This window comes from Pseudorca crassidens, chromosome 14 (genome assembly GCF_039906515.1).
Source record: "Pseudorca crassidens isolate mPseCra1 chromosome 14, mPseCra1.hap1, whole genome shotgun sequence".
NCBI classification, from domain to species: Eukaryota; Metazoa; Chordata; class Mammalia; order Artiodactyla; family Delphinidae; genus Pseudorca; species Pseudorca crassidens.
Genome location: NC_090309.1, coordinates 2,552,307 through 2,568,618, shown reverse-complemented (window position 1 = coordinate 2,568,618; position 16,312 = coordinate 2,552,307). Strand labels below are relative to the sequence as shown.

At 55.0% G+C, this 16,312-nt stretch overlaps 1 protein-coding gene across 7 annotated transcripts in view; it reads left to right on the top strand.

The window, feature by feature from the left end:
* Positions 1-16,312, top strand: part of NCK2 (NCK adaptor protein 2) — a 134,626-nt gene that overhangs the window by 99,632 nt on the left and 18,682 nt on the right. For all 7 annotated transcript variants that reach the window (XM_067704024.1, XM_067704020.1, XM_067704023.1 and 4 more), the window contains one exon: positions 15,035-15,744. In XM_067704024.1, the coding sequence (XP_067560125.1) occupies positions 15,035-15,744 (710 nt within the window). The remainder of the gene's footprint in view (positions 1-15,034; positions 15,745-16,312) is intronic.

Sequence of the window (16,312 nt, the reverse complement as noted above, 5' to 3'; positions counted from 1 at the left end):
GTCACCTGCCAGTGATGAGCTCCGGAGCGGTGCCCACCTCTGCGACTCCAAGCCAGACCTGGGAGCCGAGAGCGGCCACGGTGGGGGGACCAGTGCTCCCTAACTGCAGGAGCCCTTGCGCGGTTTGGGTTGATGCTTTTGGTCGGGGCGGGGCGGTTCCTGGGGGAGAGGTTCCCAGGGCTCCTCGAGGCATGTCCGTGTACGGCTGACTGAGCGTCTTCCCCAAGAGAAGGCCTGTGACAGAGACGGGTCACATGCCTTTAGCGTGAACTGGGGTTTTTTTCACCAAGTTGACTATCAGGGCTTACTGGGTGGGCGTTTGACAGGGCTACGTCACAGAGATAAGCAGCTAGGATGTTAGAGGGAATCCTAGTGTTACTGGGTTCCCTGTTTTAGAGATGAAAGCCAGGGCCTTACTAGCAAAACCAGAGTGGGATCTGAGTATGACAGTGATCGTGTATCGGTGTTAACGTCCCGGTTTTGTGTCGAGGATGCCCTTGTGTGTGGAGATGACACCGTGTTGAGGTGATGGGGCAGGGCGCTGGCAGCCTACTCTCAGAGAGTTCAGGGAAAATAACGTCCTTTGTGCTGTTCTTACAACTTATCTGTACATTGAACCAACGGGCAGACGTAGAGTGGTTTAGGGACTACCCCAGGCCGTGACGCTGGATCATAGCAGGGGAGAGGTTGTACCTCGGGCTTCCTGTTCTCTCCGGGCATCTGCGGTGCCGCAGGGCCTTACAATCGTCATCAGTCTTTCAGAGATGAGAGGATCGCCGAGGACCTGCTGAGATTGGACCTAACACACGAGGTTGCCGCCGGGTGTGAACGCGCCAGCGGATTCTTCCTCAGAACGGTTCCCCAGGACTTGGTTCCGAACTTTCCGTAATCATCCAGCAGGTGCCCTCCGTATCACTGGCAGGCAGGTGAGGGAAGCCTGCTTCCTGCCGGAGCGGCCCAGGCTGCTCTGGGCCAGTTCAATGTAGGCATTTTTGTTGCAACAGAGATGGGGCGAGAGATGGGCTCCAGCCTCCGTGATGGGGAGGCCGTGGGGGGATCTTCTTTCCGACGCTGCAGGACTGTGGTCTTGGCTGTGATCAGAAGCGTTCTCAGTAGGGCTGAAGCAGGGCAGGCTCTGTCCAGATGAGCCAGACGGATGCTGTAGTCGCTGGTTGTCACAGGCTGAGTTGGAGTCGTCCCTCCCTCGCTCTGTCCCTTGGAAATGCTTCTAAGCCACCTGGTTCCCCGCTGAGTGACCTTCGGGAACAATTACCAGAGGCTCTGAAACAGGGATGCAGACATGGTCTCGGGATCGGCTCCGTGTCACAGGGTGTGTGTGGATCAGACGGGGGAGGCCGGCTGGACGTTCTTTCACCTGGTGGGTAGAGTTCAGCCCCTGACTCTCTGCAGCCTGTGATGTAACTGGAAGAGTAACAGTGGCCCGGATGCGCGGGGGTCATTAGGACAGTGGCACTGCCCCTCCTGGCCCACCAGAAACGGCTGGATGAGGCCACTCGGGCCTCTCTTATCCTTGCGGAAGCAGCGTACATAGGAGGGTGAGGCTGGGGTCTTTTCAGATCCAGGCTCGGCACACGCCCACACGCCAGTTGAGCGATTTGGGGCGAGCCGTGGAAGCCGCAAAGCCTCAGCTGCGGTGTCTGTAGGGCGGGATGAGGGACCACTTGTCCCATCAGATGGTTGAGACTGAACTCCTTCACGGGAAGGATGCTCGAGGCTGGTCTTCGGTGGAGGGAGAGGCAGAGGCTGGGAGCAGGGGGCGTGTGGGAGGACAGTGAGTGAGCCGGCGGCACTGAGGGCCCTGGGTGACCCACACTGGGGAGGCCCCCATCATTAGACCTGATGCTTTTGCAAAGGGGAGCCCCAGCGGTTGTCCTGTGGTGGATGGGTGGTGGCCGTTGGGGTGTATGGCAGGCATCTTGATTCTGGTCCTCGGGGTGGGAGCGGCGGTGCCAGTGTGTCAGCAGGAGGCTGGGGACGAGATCTCAGGGTGGCCCGGGGGGATGTCACCAGCCCTGGGCTTCTAGGGAAGGCCCAGAACTCTGTGCCAACCGGGTGTGAAGCAGCAGGTTAGTCACAGGTGACTCAAGGGTCTGCAGCCTGAATGAACAACCGGCAGAAAGACCAGAGGGTTAGGGAAGTAGGACGAGAACCTGGGCCGTGATGACGAGACGCGCTGGAGTTGATGGCGGGCCCTTCGGTGGGAATGTTTCACGCTTCAGGCATGCGTCTCAACTTCAGGAGACAAAATTCAGATTTTGCTGTCACACACGGCCTGCAGGGGAGCCCTGGCGTTTGAGGCATTTCGCGAGGTTCCTCCACCAAGCTTCCACTCCGCCGTGGTCTCGGGGGCCTCCGTCTACTTTCTACAGCTGCCCCCAAGCCCTCCCCCGGGAGGGAGGCCCCGTGACAGCCGGTGCCTGGGACCCGCGGGCTCCATAACCACCATCCCCGCGCTCCCGACACCCATGTCACGCCCGAAGCCAAAAGGAAAGCTTAATGCAGCAGCAAATTCAACCCGAGACCCGGAACGGATGTCGTGTGCGTTTTCCAGCCTGTAGGCAGTGATAATGATTTCTATGTGCCTCTCTGGTGCTACCTACCTGTACACCTTTTTGTTTAATCTTCCCAGGAACCCTCAGAGGAATATACTAACATCCTTATATTTCACGTGAAAAAAATGAGACTCGGAGGTTAAGGGATGTGTGTGCCCAAGAACACACAGTAAGTGATGGGTTGAAATTCAGAGCAGGTCTGCCCGACTCCTCAAGCTCTGCTGTTGTTGGTCAGCCTCGGGGGTTGGGTATTCAGATTGCGGGGAGCCCTGGGGGGTGAGGGGAATGCCGCCTGCTTGGCATCGGTATTGGTGTATCCAGTCGCTCCCTGGTCCCGCCTGCACGGCTGGGTTGGTTTTCTCCCACCCTTGCTGCAGCCCCTGGGACTCGAGGGGACCAGCTATACTTCATAAGCATCGTTTCCTCCCGGCCCTGGGGGTTCACTTATCAATAACCGCCTGGTTCCGTCACACTGAGGGGAGCAGGAGCCTTTAATTAAAATGATTCGGAAGCCGAGTGTCCCAGGAACTCACCTGCTTTTCCCCAGATCGATTCTTATTTCGGCAGTAGCTGTGTCGGCAGCAGGCATGTTCCGGGGGGTCTGCGCGCGTGAGATTTCAGCCGTCTTTGCCGTTCACAGGCTCTTTGTGTGACACGGGTTTCTGCACTCAGGTAGTCCTCAGAATTATCCTCTCTGAAATGCCTGTCTTTTATAAAACTGTTCACTGAAGACTGGCATACTTATTTAAAAAAAGAAAATTGGAAAATAGAAAAAAACAAAAATCACCTGTGATCTTATCACCCAGAAATAATCACTGTTGGCGTTTGCATCTGTTTGCTAAGTGTCTCTACACACGTAGAATCAAAATCAGGTTGCAAAGGTGACTTCCTCGCATCAAAACCACTGTCACCAGGCAGTCAGTCCTGAAACGTCTACCCGATCGCGGAAGCCTGATCGCGACACGTGCTGGAAAGGACCTTTGCCGGGTGAGTTTGGTCCATGCCTCCCGGCTCCTTAGTGGTCAGGATGCTCTGTATAAAACCGAAGAGGAGAAGCGGATGCTTTATAGTGCATTTGTCTTAGAAGTAGTTTGGTTTCCTAGGTTGAATGTCCATAAAGAATAAGAAAATTACCGTTAGTCTTTTTACATGTCACTTAAACATACTTCCTAAACTCAGTCACCTTCTAAGGAATCAGTACAAAAAGTACAAAGTACATTTTTCTCACTTAAAGTGCAGGGCCAGACCACGCCCCATGAAAAGTTTGTATGTAACATGCGAAGAAGATTGACCGATCTCAGTTTGATTTTAAAGGTCCAGCTTCTCCAACCTATCACCTCTTCCCCGTATCAAAGCAGGGACTCTGGGTTTTCAGAGCTGCATTTAACACTTGAGGTTGACCTTTTCGGTCTCTGTTGTATAATCTACCGTTGTACGAACCCGAATTAGGTATTATGTGGCATAACTTAGAACTCTTTAGAATTCTGTCCTGCGAGATCGTTCGCGGTACGAATGACCCGCCAAATGTAATGCCCACAGACTATGGAAACGTCGACAGCGATTGTGGTGCTGGCGCCCAAAATACACTTGGGTTTGTTTGCATATATCGTAAGTGTCCAAGTATTTAGAACAAGAAACGTAAAACAACTCACAACGGATTAGTGGGAGGATAATTAGAAAATAGAGACAGATTGTTCAAAAAAATGCTAAGGGGAGAAGAGCCAGGAGAGGGGATGGGGAAGGAGGAGGAGTCTACGCTTGGGAGATAGAGGAGAAGCAGGTGTGCGGTGACACGGGGTCTTGAAGCCAGACGCGTCGGCCCCCGGGCCCCTCGAGCCCTGAGGAAGGACAAGGACACCATGTAAAGCATTTCCCAGTTTCTTTCCCAGCGACCGGCACCTGGGTTGCTTCTTATTAAAATGATCGTTTTTCTAAAGAACATCGATACCAGCCTTTCTTGACTCAAAGTTACTCAAGTGGGAGCCTTCGGTTTTAGAATAGAGAAAACGTGGACTACAGATGCTGAGAATTAAGTAAAATCTTCTCTCCGTGTTTCCAACTGCGCTTCCCCATATGGCCTGCACTCAGTTTCAGATCTCGTCCATATGTCTCGAACGTTCCTCTTGCCTATTACACGCTCGTGTCTGTCGCCGGGGCCGGTGTGGGGTGCAGGGGGGTTTGTTCAGGACGGGTGCCGTGGTGCTGACTGCAGAGCCTCTGGGGCTGCTGGAAGGCCAACCAGGCGCCTCCTGCCCTGAGCCCCGCGCCCTGCAGCCACCGCTGCTCTCTGCACGGGCGGGCACCTGCTCACATCACTTTGTCCACAAGCCGCTCCCCGATCAGCCCCTGCAGCCTGCCGTCCCTCTCTCTCAACTCTTAACTTCGTTCTCTGCTTCCAAACTCACGGATTCTGTGAGCGTCCAGATTGTCTCCCGTGGTTCTCACTGCTGGGAAGCCACCTGGAGGGCAGCTCTTGGTGAGTTTTCGGGCTGGGGGTCTCCTGGAAGCCAGCCATCCTAGGGTGGCTGTTTGCAGGGAACCTCCATTGATTTTATAGTTTTGGCTTTTTTCACGGAGCAAAGCAGTTGAGAGTCTAACTTGGAAAATTTACAAGTGGGTGTTCATCGTGGAGCGTGGATTGGTAGTGAAATGGTTGGGGCCCTTAGGCGCTGATCTAAAGTGACCGGTCCTGTAGTATTTAGCCCAACACGCCCAGCCAGACACTGGCGACAGGAGTTGGCTGTAGGATCCAAAAGGGCCACTGACGGCTCTCCTGTGGTTGTTTCTGTGTAGCCTAGTACGTACAGTTAAGTTTAAAAAGTGAAGTTCATTCGACACTTCGGGCTCTCTGTGTAGAGTCCTTGAATCCTGGAAAGGGCTCTGGAGATAACCTGGTCCACAGCTTCCTATGAAAATGAGGCACGCTGAGTTACTTGTCCAGGGTAACAAGGTGCTTCACAGCAGAGCCAGGAGCAGGCCTTGGGCCCAGGCAGGGCGCTGCCACAAAAGCCAGCCGGGAACGAGGGCCTGGCGGCCGAGCCCAGCTACATCAGGACCCCTCCCTGGAGCCGACAGGGGCCTGGCCTCTTAGTAACCAGACTTCACCTTGTCCAGAGCAGCGTGTGGTCCCGGAAGCCCTTCTGTCCAGCCTTGGAAGATGGCGTGTCCCTTGCACTTCCTAACTGAAGGCCAGCTTTGCACCGAGGAACGTCCTCTCCTGAGATGCAGCAGAGGGGCCCTCGTGTCTTAGCTGCTCCTGAACCAGAGAGCAGGACTGAGGCCAGGCTGTCCCGCAGGAGCATTTGAGGGAGAAAACAGACACGTGCACACCTCCGTGGAGAAAGCATCACCTGTTCTTTTCTCCACCGGACCTTGCCCTCAACCAGAGAGGAGCGATAATAGCGGTAAAGCACCACGCCCGCAGTCGCGCGGCTCCTGCTGTGTACGGGACGCTACATTCGGTCCCCTCCTCAGGCTTTGGAGCCTCACAGCCGCCCCACCAGTGCCACTGACATCCCCGTGTCACGGCTGCAGAAACGGGAGAAGAGAGGGCAGAACTGCCAAGGCCACAAGCCAGTGGGGCAGGAGCGGGGTCAGAACTGGGGTCCGGTTGTCTGCCAGCCGCTCGCCCCCACCAGCGTGTCGTCCCTTTACTCGCTCGCTCTCTTTTTTGTTACCATATTTCATCTTGCTGAGCAGGCGTGGGCTCAAAAAGTTGCGCTTGTGAGCTTCTGCCCGGGGCTGACACTGCGTGGTGCTTCGGAAGGTCACGTTGAATCCGTGCACGTGCGCGGCCCACTCCCACCCCTGTTCTGTACACTCAGAGATGCTTGTGCTGATGCAGCAGGTATGTGTGTTGAGAGGTACTGAATATGTATTTTTAATTACAATCTATAATTACAATTTTTTAAAAAATTCTTTTGACTCGCATCCGTGCTACCGTTTGGCTTTTGCATTTGGTTGACCATATCCTGTGCTTCTAAACCGCTTTTCTTCAGGCTTACACATTCAGTCATGTTCTATGCCTGCCTGCTCACGAGGGAACGGGCTTTCTCGGGGGCAGGGATGGAAATTCCGGTTCTGGGCCCGTGGGCCTGTGCGATGGTAGCCTTTGCCCCTACGCATCTCCGTCTTGTGCTACCTGCTGGTACATCCGCCCGCTGGATAGGGGACCATCTGGGCACGTGGATGGTGAATGGCTCCCTTGTCCCTCGGCCAGCTGGCGGCCCGACGCGGGCCGTGTGAATCTGCCACAGGGGTGGCAGCTCCCATCCATCGCATGAAGGCTCCTTCCTCCCCCTGCCCCGTCCTGGACCAGCCCTCCCTGAACTTGGGGGTTCCATACGGCACGTAAGGGCACGTTTCATCGTAGGGTGAGGGGTACGCACCTAAGGTGCGCGTGCCTAGGAGTAAAGAAGTAAACCCCCTGGGTTCGTGGCAGTTTCGGGGGGGGGGAGCATGGAGCCCCCGGTGTTTCCCACAGGCCGTACAGCAGACTGACTCCGCTTTAGGAAAGGACGGTGGTTTTCACCTTCGAAAGCTTGATTTAAGCTGCTAGTGGGAGAAAGGCTCCTGGCCCGACTTTATCCTCAGCCCTTCACCTCCCTGGGGCCTGGCACATCCCGCCCGTCAGGAGAAAGTGTTCCCCGCTCTTGCTGTTAGGACCTTACAGGGCAAGCGTCTGCTTTGCTGGTACTGACGTGGCAGCGGCAGCCGCAGGGCTGCGGTTTCCTGCGGGTGAAATGGGTCCCCGGGACCAGCTGGACAGTACCAGGCATCTCAGACCTGGGCATGAGAGCCATCACCCGGCTGCTCCAGGTGACGCCTGCCCTCCTGTCACTCACTCAGAGGCGTGACCGCGGTGCGACCCGCTGGACGTGCAAGCCCAGGGAGGACGAAGCTGACCCCTAGGGCTGCATTTAGTCCTCCGTCCTGGACGCGGCTGGGAAGTAGGGTGTCCTCCTCTTCGAGTGGACCCGGTCCCTGTCAGTGAGGCAGGCGCGGTGCCAGGCGCAGTATCTTCCACCAGTGACGCGGGGACGAGGGTGAGATGGACCAGCTCTGTGCCCTGCCCGCCACAGTCATGCTGCCTCCGCCGGGCGCGTCTCTGCCCCTCCCTCCCCTCCCCGGACCCCTGCCCAGTCCCCCCCCCACCCCCGTTCTCCACACACTCTGCATCCTCCCCAGGCTCGCACGTCCAGCAGGTAGCAGCGGTTGCGCCTCTGAGTGACAGGAGGGGCAGGTGCCACCTGGGGCAGCCACGCCCCAGTCTGCTTGGCCTGAGCCCCGGCCGCCTCTCAGATGCTCTGCACTGACCAGCCCATCCGTCGCTCTCCGGGCTGCCCTGGGGGGTTCCTCCGAGACCCACCTCGGATGGGGCCGGTGGCCCTGGGTCCCCGTGCAGAGCAGAGCAGAAGTCGAGGTCAGGGGGCTTCGGTCGGTTAGGCCTAACGTCCATGCCACCCAGAATCACAGACCTCGAGTGCGGGCTCTTGGGGTAAATATTCAACCCCAGGCTGCTCTAGGATTAGGAAGCACGGCCTGTGTCTGCTCACCCCCGCGCACAGCCTGGGGGCTCCCCAACTTTTGCTCTGTTTTCTGCGGCGTTCTCACCCACGCGTACCTGTTTTCTCAGGGGGGCTCACCAGTTTGGCGTATTTCAGGAGGTGAGGTGGAAGCGGGGAACGAGAGTGGGGAAGGGTCATTTTATTTTTTCCAGAGCCCTTAATCAAAGTGACAGAAATCCAGAAATCAACCCAAAAGTAGCTAAAGAAAAACAACAGGAAGAAGAGGAGAATTTAAAGAGGGATTAGCTCACATCATTGGGAAGCGTGGTTGGATTCCCGGGCTCAGCTCACGTCATCCAGGTTCTGTCTCTGGGCCTCTTCTTCACACAGGCGCCTACAGGTGTGGCTGACTCTTGACAGCCGGTTTCCCCCACCCCAGGCTGCAGGGGGAGTTCTGATCCGAGCCCTGGGGATGGGCCCTGCTGAGACCGCGAGAAGAGAGAAACTGTTGAACAGAGATGGCATAGAGGGTGTGGAACAGATTAAAGCAAGAGAGAACTACTGCATTAATCCTAAATGGTGGTCCTTCAGAAAATCCTTCAGTTTAGTAGATGGGAGGTTTCTTCCTTTATTCAGATACTCGACTGTGAATCCTGGCACTAGACATTCTCTGAGTAGTGGAAGCTAGTCTGAAAAACTAGATACAAACTAAATGAACATATAGGACCACGAATAGCTATTAGGAGCCAAACATTAAATATATCCTCTTACCTGGAAAGTTATTTCAGCTACTTTGTCCCTGAACCAATCTTGTCAGACCTCCTTAGCGTTTAGTGATAAAAAGCTTCTGTATTAATAATTTCAGTTGACGTTCCTAACCCTGATGGGGAAAAAGCCCCACAGATTAATAACCTCTATGCTTAACTTAGTATAAATGACATTTTAAGTGCAAGGAAATTTTCTACCTGCATCTGGTTTATGTCACAAATCTGATTCGTAGCAAAAATAAAATGGCTTTGCCGCAGAGCTCCTGAAACTCAGGTGCGCTGTGTCTACATGTATGGGCTGGAGTACTTGTACGAACTGTCCAATTTGTTTGGCATTTTATCTTAAATCTGCAGACTTCCAGCTGGAAGATGGCAGAACATATTTGAAAGTCGTCCGCTATAACATCCCTTTATCTTTTTTTTTGGTGGGGTGGGGGTACGCGGGCCTCTCACTGCTGTGGCCTCTCCCGTTGCGGAGCACAGGCTCCGGACGCGCAGGCTCAGCGGCCACGGCTCACGGGCCCAGCCGCTCCGCGGCATGTGGGATCCTCCCGGACCGGGGCACGAACCCGCGTCCCCTGCATCGGCAGGCGGACTCCCAACCTCTGCGCCACCAGGGAAGCCCTTGCTTTTTTTTTAAGTAGTGATTTCCGTTCCTTCTTCGTTCTTTCCTCGTGGAAGGTATGGCATTTTATACATTACTGAACGAGCTTAGAGAAAGTCATAACTTTGCGGGAAGAAAGTTACTCAGCATCGCCAAATGCAGCGTGCTGGCAGGAGGAAAGGTTTCCTAGTGGCCACGTTCTACATATTCTCATCCTTGATGTGATGGGTCCAGTGCGGGCCGCATCAACACCTGCAACAAAACGTCCAAACACCACATTGTGTACAGTGGAGGATTTTACGATGAACTTGAGAACTAAAAGAGACGCACACCATTTGAATTCGTCCTAGATCTTGTGAAAACATGTTAGTGCTCTCCGGGCCTCGGTCCATCCATCGTGGCCTGGCCGGAGCTGCCTGGGTGTCCCACACCACGTGGTCGGTACCCGAGGCCAGGGTGTGGTGAGGAATGTGGCCAGCTGCTCTGGGAGGTGCTTCTGTCTGCGGCCCAGGCTGACCCGGAACCCGTGCTCTGGCCCTGGGGAGCAGGCCTTGGAAAGGGCCAGGAAGCACGTTCTCCCAAATGTGGCCCAGAGAGGGGGCGAGCGGAAGCCCTGGTTAGCGAGGGCATCTGGTGGGCCAGGTCCTGGTTAGTTACTGTTCAGTAGGTGAAGATGGGCTGGGACTTGGCAGACGGGGTGTGAGGCTCTTGCCTCTCCTGTCGGGAAAAACGTGAAATCTGAAGGAAATTAATCACATTATCCTTGTTAAAATCACAACACACATTGGAGTCAGGTTGTGTTTTTGATACAACTGGAAGAAGGAGGTGGTCTGACTTGAATGAACGAAGAAAAAGAGAGCAGAAGATGTGGGGAAATACACAGGCAGAGAAAGTGGGGAGCAGGGGAGTTCCCACACTGCCTCCTTCCCTAAAAGATAACGGATTTGCCTTTGAATTAGAGCCTGGACGCCAAGGCCGTTCAGAGCCTGGGGCTCATACACGGGTCTCTGTCCCCTCCGACCTGGCATCTCGTAGCTGGCACGCGGCGGCAGTCACGTGGCCTCGGGGGAGGTCCAGGCAGGGGGAGATGACAGGGTCCTGAACCTCCAGAGCCTCCTCGTTCGACATCCTTGTGATCCCAGCCGCGTGACTCTCCGGAGCCCTTCACCTGGTTGTCCTCATTCAGAAAGGCCGCCCTGGCTGCTGGTGGTGTGTCCCCTTCCCTCTGACGCCTCTCTCCTCCCTCGTGCTGTTCCCCGGGGCTCCCCAGGGCTCCCAGCCCTTCGGGCCCCATCCACCCGGGCTCTGGCCTCGGGCAGAATCAGGGTCAGGGAAGAACTGGGGAAGAAGAGGAAGCTGAGAGCCTTTGTCAACAACCCAGGACTTTGTTCTGTTTACTCATTTCCACCCGACGCCCCCTCCAGCCTGCCCCAGCTGTCCCCAGACTTGTCCTGGGGCCCCGGCCTGTTGCTCCTGATGCAGTTCTTATCCCAAACCTTCTTTCCCTAACCTCAGCCCCACTTCCACCTGGACACACAGGGCCCATTTCATTCCCTAGAATCAGAGGAAGTGTTCATCACAGTTTGGGAGGGTGCGTGAGGGGATCTGGAAACCCCATTTCAGAGCCCTGAATGCATTTGCCCATGGAAATCATGACACGAGTAACGAGCATCTGCCGTCACGCTTCACGCTAGCCTCTGACGGAACTGTGCTTCTTGGTGACTCTGGATTAAATAGGCTTTCATTGGATCACGGTCTGTCTGTGCCACTCCACTGGCTGCGTGTGTTGGGCCAGTTCCCTGGTCTCGTTCAGGCTCGGTTTCCCCATCTGCAGAAATGGGGGGAGCCGGGTCTGTCACAGGACCGTCGTGAGGTTCAGATCATGTAGATGTCAGTGCGGCCGGGCTCCTCCCTACCCGCCCCTGACACACACCTGCCTCCTGCATTTCACGGCGCCAGCCGCCATGTATCTCTGCTCCCATAAGATAATGTTTCCCAGGTGCCAAACGCCTGACGGGCAACGTTTCTGTTTGGGTGGCCGTCTGGCACGTAGGGTCACGGCCAAGAGTGTTCAGAGAGGACTTAGACCCTCTCCCGGTAAAATATCTGAGAAAAAAGAAATTCAACACCCAGCTCAGCACCAGTTAGGAAGAGTCATAATTATTCGTAAAGCACGTTCTGTGCTTTATACGCATAATCTGAACTTAGGTACCTGTTCTAGGCTGATTTGTCCTCAAAATTCATATGTTGATGTCCCATTCCCCAGAATCTCAAAGTGTGGCTGTATTTGTATAGGGCCTTTAAACAGGTAATTAAGTTTGAATGAGGTTTCTTAGGCTGGCCCTAATTCAGCATGACTGGTGTCCTGTAAGGAGAGGAAATGAGGACACAGAATGCAGGCGCGGTGAGAAGGCAGCCGTCTGTAAGCCAGGGAGAGAGGCCTCTGAAGGAACCAGCCCTGTTGACGCTTCATCTGTGACTTCCAGCCCCCAGAGCCATGAGAAAACACGTTTCTGTTGTCGAAGGCCCCCAGTCTGTTACGGCCCCCCTCTCAGACTGATCCGGTGCCATCGTCCACATTTTAGGGTAAGAAAACTAAGACCCAGAGAGGCTAAGTAACTTGCCCAAGAGCACACAGCTAATTAGTGGCTGACGCGGGATTCCTGCTGGGGCTGTGCTCTCAGTCGTTCTGCTGTGCTACCCCCAAGACCCCAACCCGGAGTTGCCTCAAAGACTGTTTAGGTCATGTTAGAGCAAAACAGGTTAATTTTCCAGGGCTGTTTGTATGTAGAAAGTTCCAGTCTTGATAGAGACATATAAGCTTCTCTTATGGGCAGGGAGTGTGCCTGTCTTACCTCACTCTCCCCAGAGTCTAGGAAGGTTCCTGGAAGGAGCTCAAGGCTGAAGTAATTAAATTATTTTGTGTTTGAAAAAAAGCAGACAAAGCAGTATGTTCATTCAGCGGTATGACTGACTTACGTAAGTGTCTTCCACGACGCATTATGAGGCATAAGGTCTTCCATGGCGTATTACGAGGCATAAGGTCTGCCGTTGTCTTTTCTGTTGATCTTGACACCTTTCCGCCTTTTTTTATATGTATTTTAATTTTATTGGATTATAGTTGACTTACAATGTTGTGTTAGTTTCAGGTGTACAGCAAAGTGATTCAGTCATACATATACATATGTTTCATTCTTAGATTCTTTTCTCATATAGGTTATTCCAGAGTATTGGGTAGAATTCCCTGTGCTCTACAGTAGGTCCCTGTTGGTTATCTATCTTACGTATAGTAGTGTGCAGTGACACCTTTACGTCTTGATGAATATTCTAAAAGCTGCTCTTCCCTGGCTCTTCAGGTAGGCTTCCTCACTCACAAATTTGGAAAGGTCTCCTAGAGAGTTATTTTTACATGTTATTTCTTGAAATCGTTACCCATAAAGATTGCACTCTGCCTGGCCATTCCCGCTCCGCTGCTGACGGCCCCGGGAGGTCTGAAGGCCTTTGTGCCCGAGATTTCTGGGTGGAAGTTTACTTCCATGAACTGTCCCGTGTGCCTCTGGATTAGGACGCCATTGAATCATCACAATGCCGTGGCATTGCAGAGTTGAACTCACCTAGCTTTGAAATCAGAGGTTGAGAGGTTCATGTTTTCAGGTGTAAAGTAAATGAACTCTTACATGGAAATCGAAATGTTTAACTTGGCCCAGTGTCCCGGCTTACACTTCATTTCCCGTGCACTTGAGTAAGACGCTGAAGAACAAAAAGAAACAGCAGAAGCCATTAGCTTAAAGAATTGGTGTCTCGGAGCCTCCCTGGTGGCGCAGTGGTTAAGAATCCGCCTGCCAGTGCAGGGGAGGCGGGTTCAAGCCTTGGTCTGGGAAGATCCCACATGCCGCGGAGCAGCTAAACCCGTGAGCCACAATTACTGAGCCTGTGCCCTAGAGCCCGCGAGCCACAACTACTGAGCCCACATGCTACAACTACTGAAGCCCAGGCACTCTAGGGCCTGTGTTCCGCAACGAAGAGTAGCCCCCGCTCGCCACAGCTAGAGAAAGCCCGCGCACAGCAACGAAGACTCAACGCAGCCAAAAATAAATAAATAAAATAAATATATTAAAAAAAAAAAAGAATTGGTGTGTCCACTTGAAGATCCAAGCGAGTGAGCACTTATCACGGGTGTGCTGTCACCTCACACTCCTTGCCCTGCGTGTGGCACTGAGCGGAGCACGTGTCCCGGGGCAGAGAACGCAGCCGAGGCGGGTCTGCTCTGGAAGCCAGCGCCCAACTCTCCGTGGTCGGAGACGATCATGACGCCTCCTTTCATTCCTCTGAGCACCCCAGCTGGCAGGGGAGTAGGAGCAAAGGTAATTCTCAGGACCAAGCTGTCTTTACCGCAGGGAATTAAGGGAGAAGGAGGTACAAGCTACCCATAAAAGCGCTTTGGTGTCCTTTCAGGAGAAAACAAACGTTTGCCAGTGGCCACAGTTTCCATGCCACGAAAACCTCCTCCCTGACTTAGCTGGGAGACGTGGCGGGTGAGCGGCATGGCGGGCCCCCCCGTCCAGGTCCACGTCCGCATCTCTGGGGCCGACGTGCCCTCCTCCCCTCGGCTCACTTTCTACAAGGTTCCGGAATTCCGTGCATTTTAACCAGGTTAAAGCATTTTTTCCTTAGGGCTTTTCCAGCTGTGTTCCTCAGGCACAGGAAGGGATAATTTTCACATTGTAGCTCAGCACTGACTCACATATGTGACTGAAGCAGCAATTCTATGTTTGATGCACTCTGAGATTTTCTATTTTGTTCCCTTTTAAAAAGAAGACAGCACGTTACACACAGGCTGGTCACAACCCCGTTAAACCGATTTTCTGATCCATTAGTGGTTTTTCAATCAGAATGTGAAAAATTCTGCCTTAGATTTAACGTATCGGCTATTTTTTTTTCTTCTAATTCACTCATCACAACTTGTGGGAAGTCTCTGCAGTGTTGAAAGAAAAGAACAGAAGGAAGGAGGGGTATGGGTTTCTGCCCAGCGGGGCCGCTCCACTGCCAGGTGGCCCCGGGAAGGCACTGAGTGTCCTCGGATGGAGGAGAGGGTGCTGGCCTGAGCACAGGCCAGCCCTGAGGGGTGCTGAGAGCTGGGGCAGCTCTGCAAGCTCATTTTGTCCAACTTCCCGTCCAAAACGCATGAGACGTTTTCTGTCCTGTCTTTTTATTTTATTTTTTTAGGTCTTTTGTAGTAGTGGCACAGGGATGCTCTCATCATTTTCAGACTTTACACTGTCTTATCCTCTTGGTTTGCTGGTGCTCTAGCAGGTTTTTGAGGAAAGCAGAGAGATCGGTTTTGGTAATAACCAGCTTTTAGGCGTTTAGCCACTGTCACCTTCTCTGCTGGTGAGTGGCTGGTCGCCAGCCATGGGACCCAGTCCGTCCTATATCAGGTGCAGGTGCTGCCTCTTGGACCAGGCCCCGCCCTGAGCCCTTGTCGGGTCGCCAGACGCTGAGCCCCGTGCCCGCGTGGAGCCCATGCCGGGTCCCCACGCGCTGAGCCCTGTCCCCGCACTGAGCTTTGCCGTGTCTCCGCAGGCCTCGGCAGGACCCGCAGGAAGACAAGCGCCCGAGATGCATCGCCCACACCCAGCATGGACGCGGAGTTCCCCGCCAACGGAGGCGGCGCCGACCGCATCTACGACCTCAGCATCCCGGCCGTGGTCAAGTTCGCGTACGCGGCCGAGCGCGAGGACGAGCTGTCGCTGGTGAAGGGCTCGCGCGTCACCGTCATGGAGAAGTGCAGCGACGGCTGGTGGCGGGGCAGCTACAACGGGCAGGTGGGCTGGTTCCCATCCAACTACGTGCTGGAGGAGCTGGACGAGGCGGCCGCCGACGCGCCCGGGGGCCCGAGCCTGCGGCCCAGCGCCGCGCTCAGCAACGGCCAGGGCGCGCGGGTCCTGCACGTGGTGCAGACGCTGTATCCCTTCAGCTCGGTCACCGAGGAGGAGCTCAACTTCGACAAGGGCGAGACCATGGAGGTGATCGAGAAGCCCGAGAACGACCCCGAGTGGTGGCGCTGCCGCAACGCGCGCGGCCAGGTCGGCCTGGTGCCCAAGAACTACGTGGTGGTGCTGAGCGAGGGCCCGGCCCTGCACGCCGGCTCTGGCCCCGCGGGGCCTGCGCGCGCCGGCCGGTTCGCGGGCCGCGAGTGGTACTACGGGAACGTGACGCGCCACCAGGCCGAGTGTGCGCTCAACGCGCGGGGCGTGCAGGGCGACTTCCTCGTCCGCGACAGCGAGTCCTCGGTGAGTGCGGGGTTGGGGGGGCAGAGGGGTGTGCCCGTGTGTGTGCACGTGTGTGGGTCTGTGTGTGTGATGTGTACACGTGTGCGTGTGTGCACGGGGCGCGCAGGGCGGCTTGCTCATCAGGGACAGAGAGTCCTCGGTGAGTGGAACGCTCGAAGGAAGCGGAGAGTGTGTATGTGTGCGTTCGTGTGCCATTCCCTTCTCAGGTGTGTGAATGGCCTCAAGCAGCAAGGGTATTTGGGGCTCATGTTAAGAGGGATGAACACGGTTGGTCTGTGTTCTGAGACCCCCCGCTCTGCCGTGGGCTGAAATCCGCCTGGACTGCCCGGCCTTAGCTGCACCTCTCCTCCGGGAGGTGCGTTCTTGCAGACGGCACGGTAAGTACAGTGTGTTGTTAGCTTCTGAAGGTTTGCTGCCTCTTGACTGAGATCACCCCTGTTCTGTCGTGCAGACTCAAATGTCATTCTCTCGCCTGGTTTCCCCGTTAATGACCCCGTCTCAGCCCTGGCGGCTGACCTTGTTTCCTCTCTGGGTCTGAGACACATCAGATGTTCTCAGCAAGGCGGGC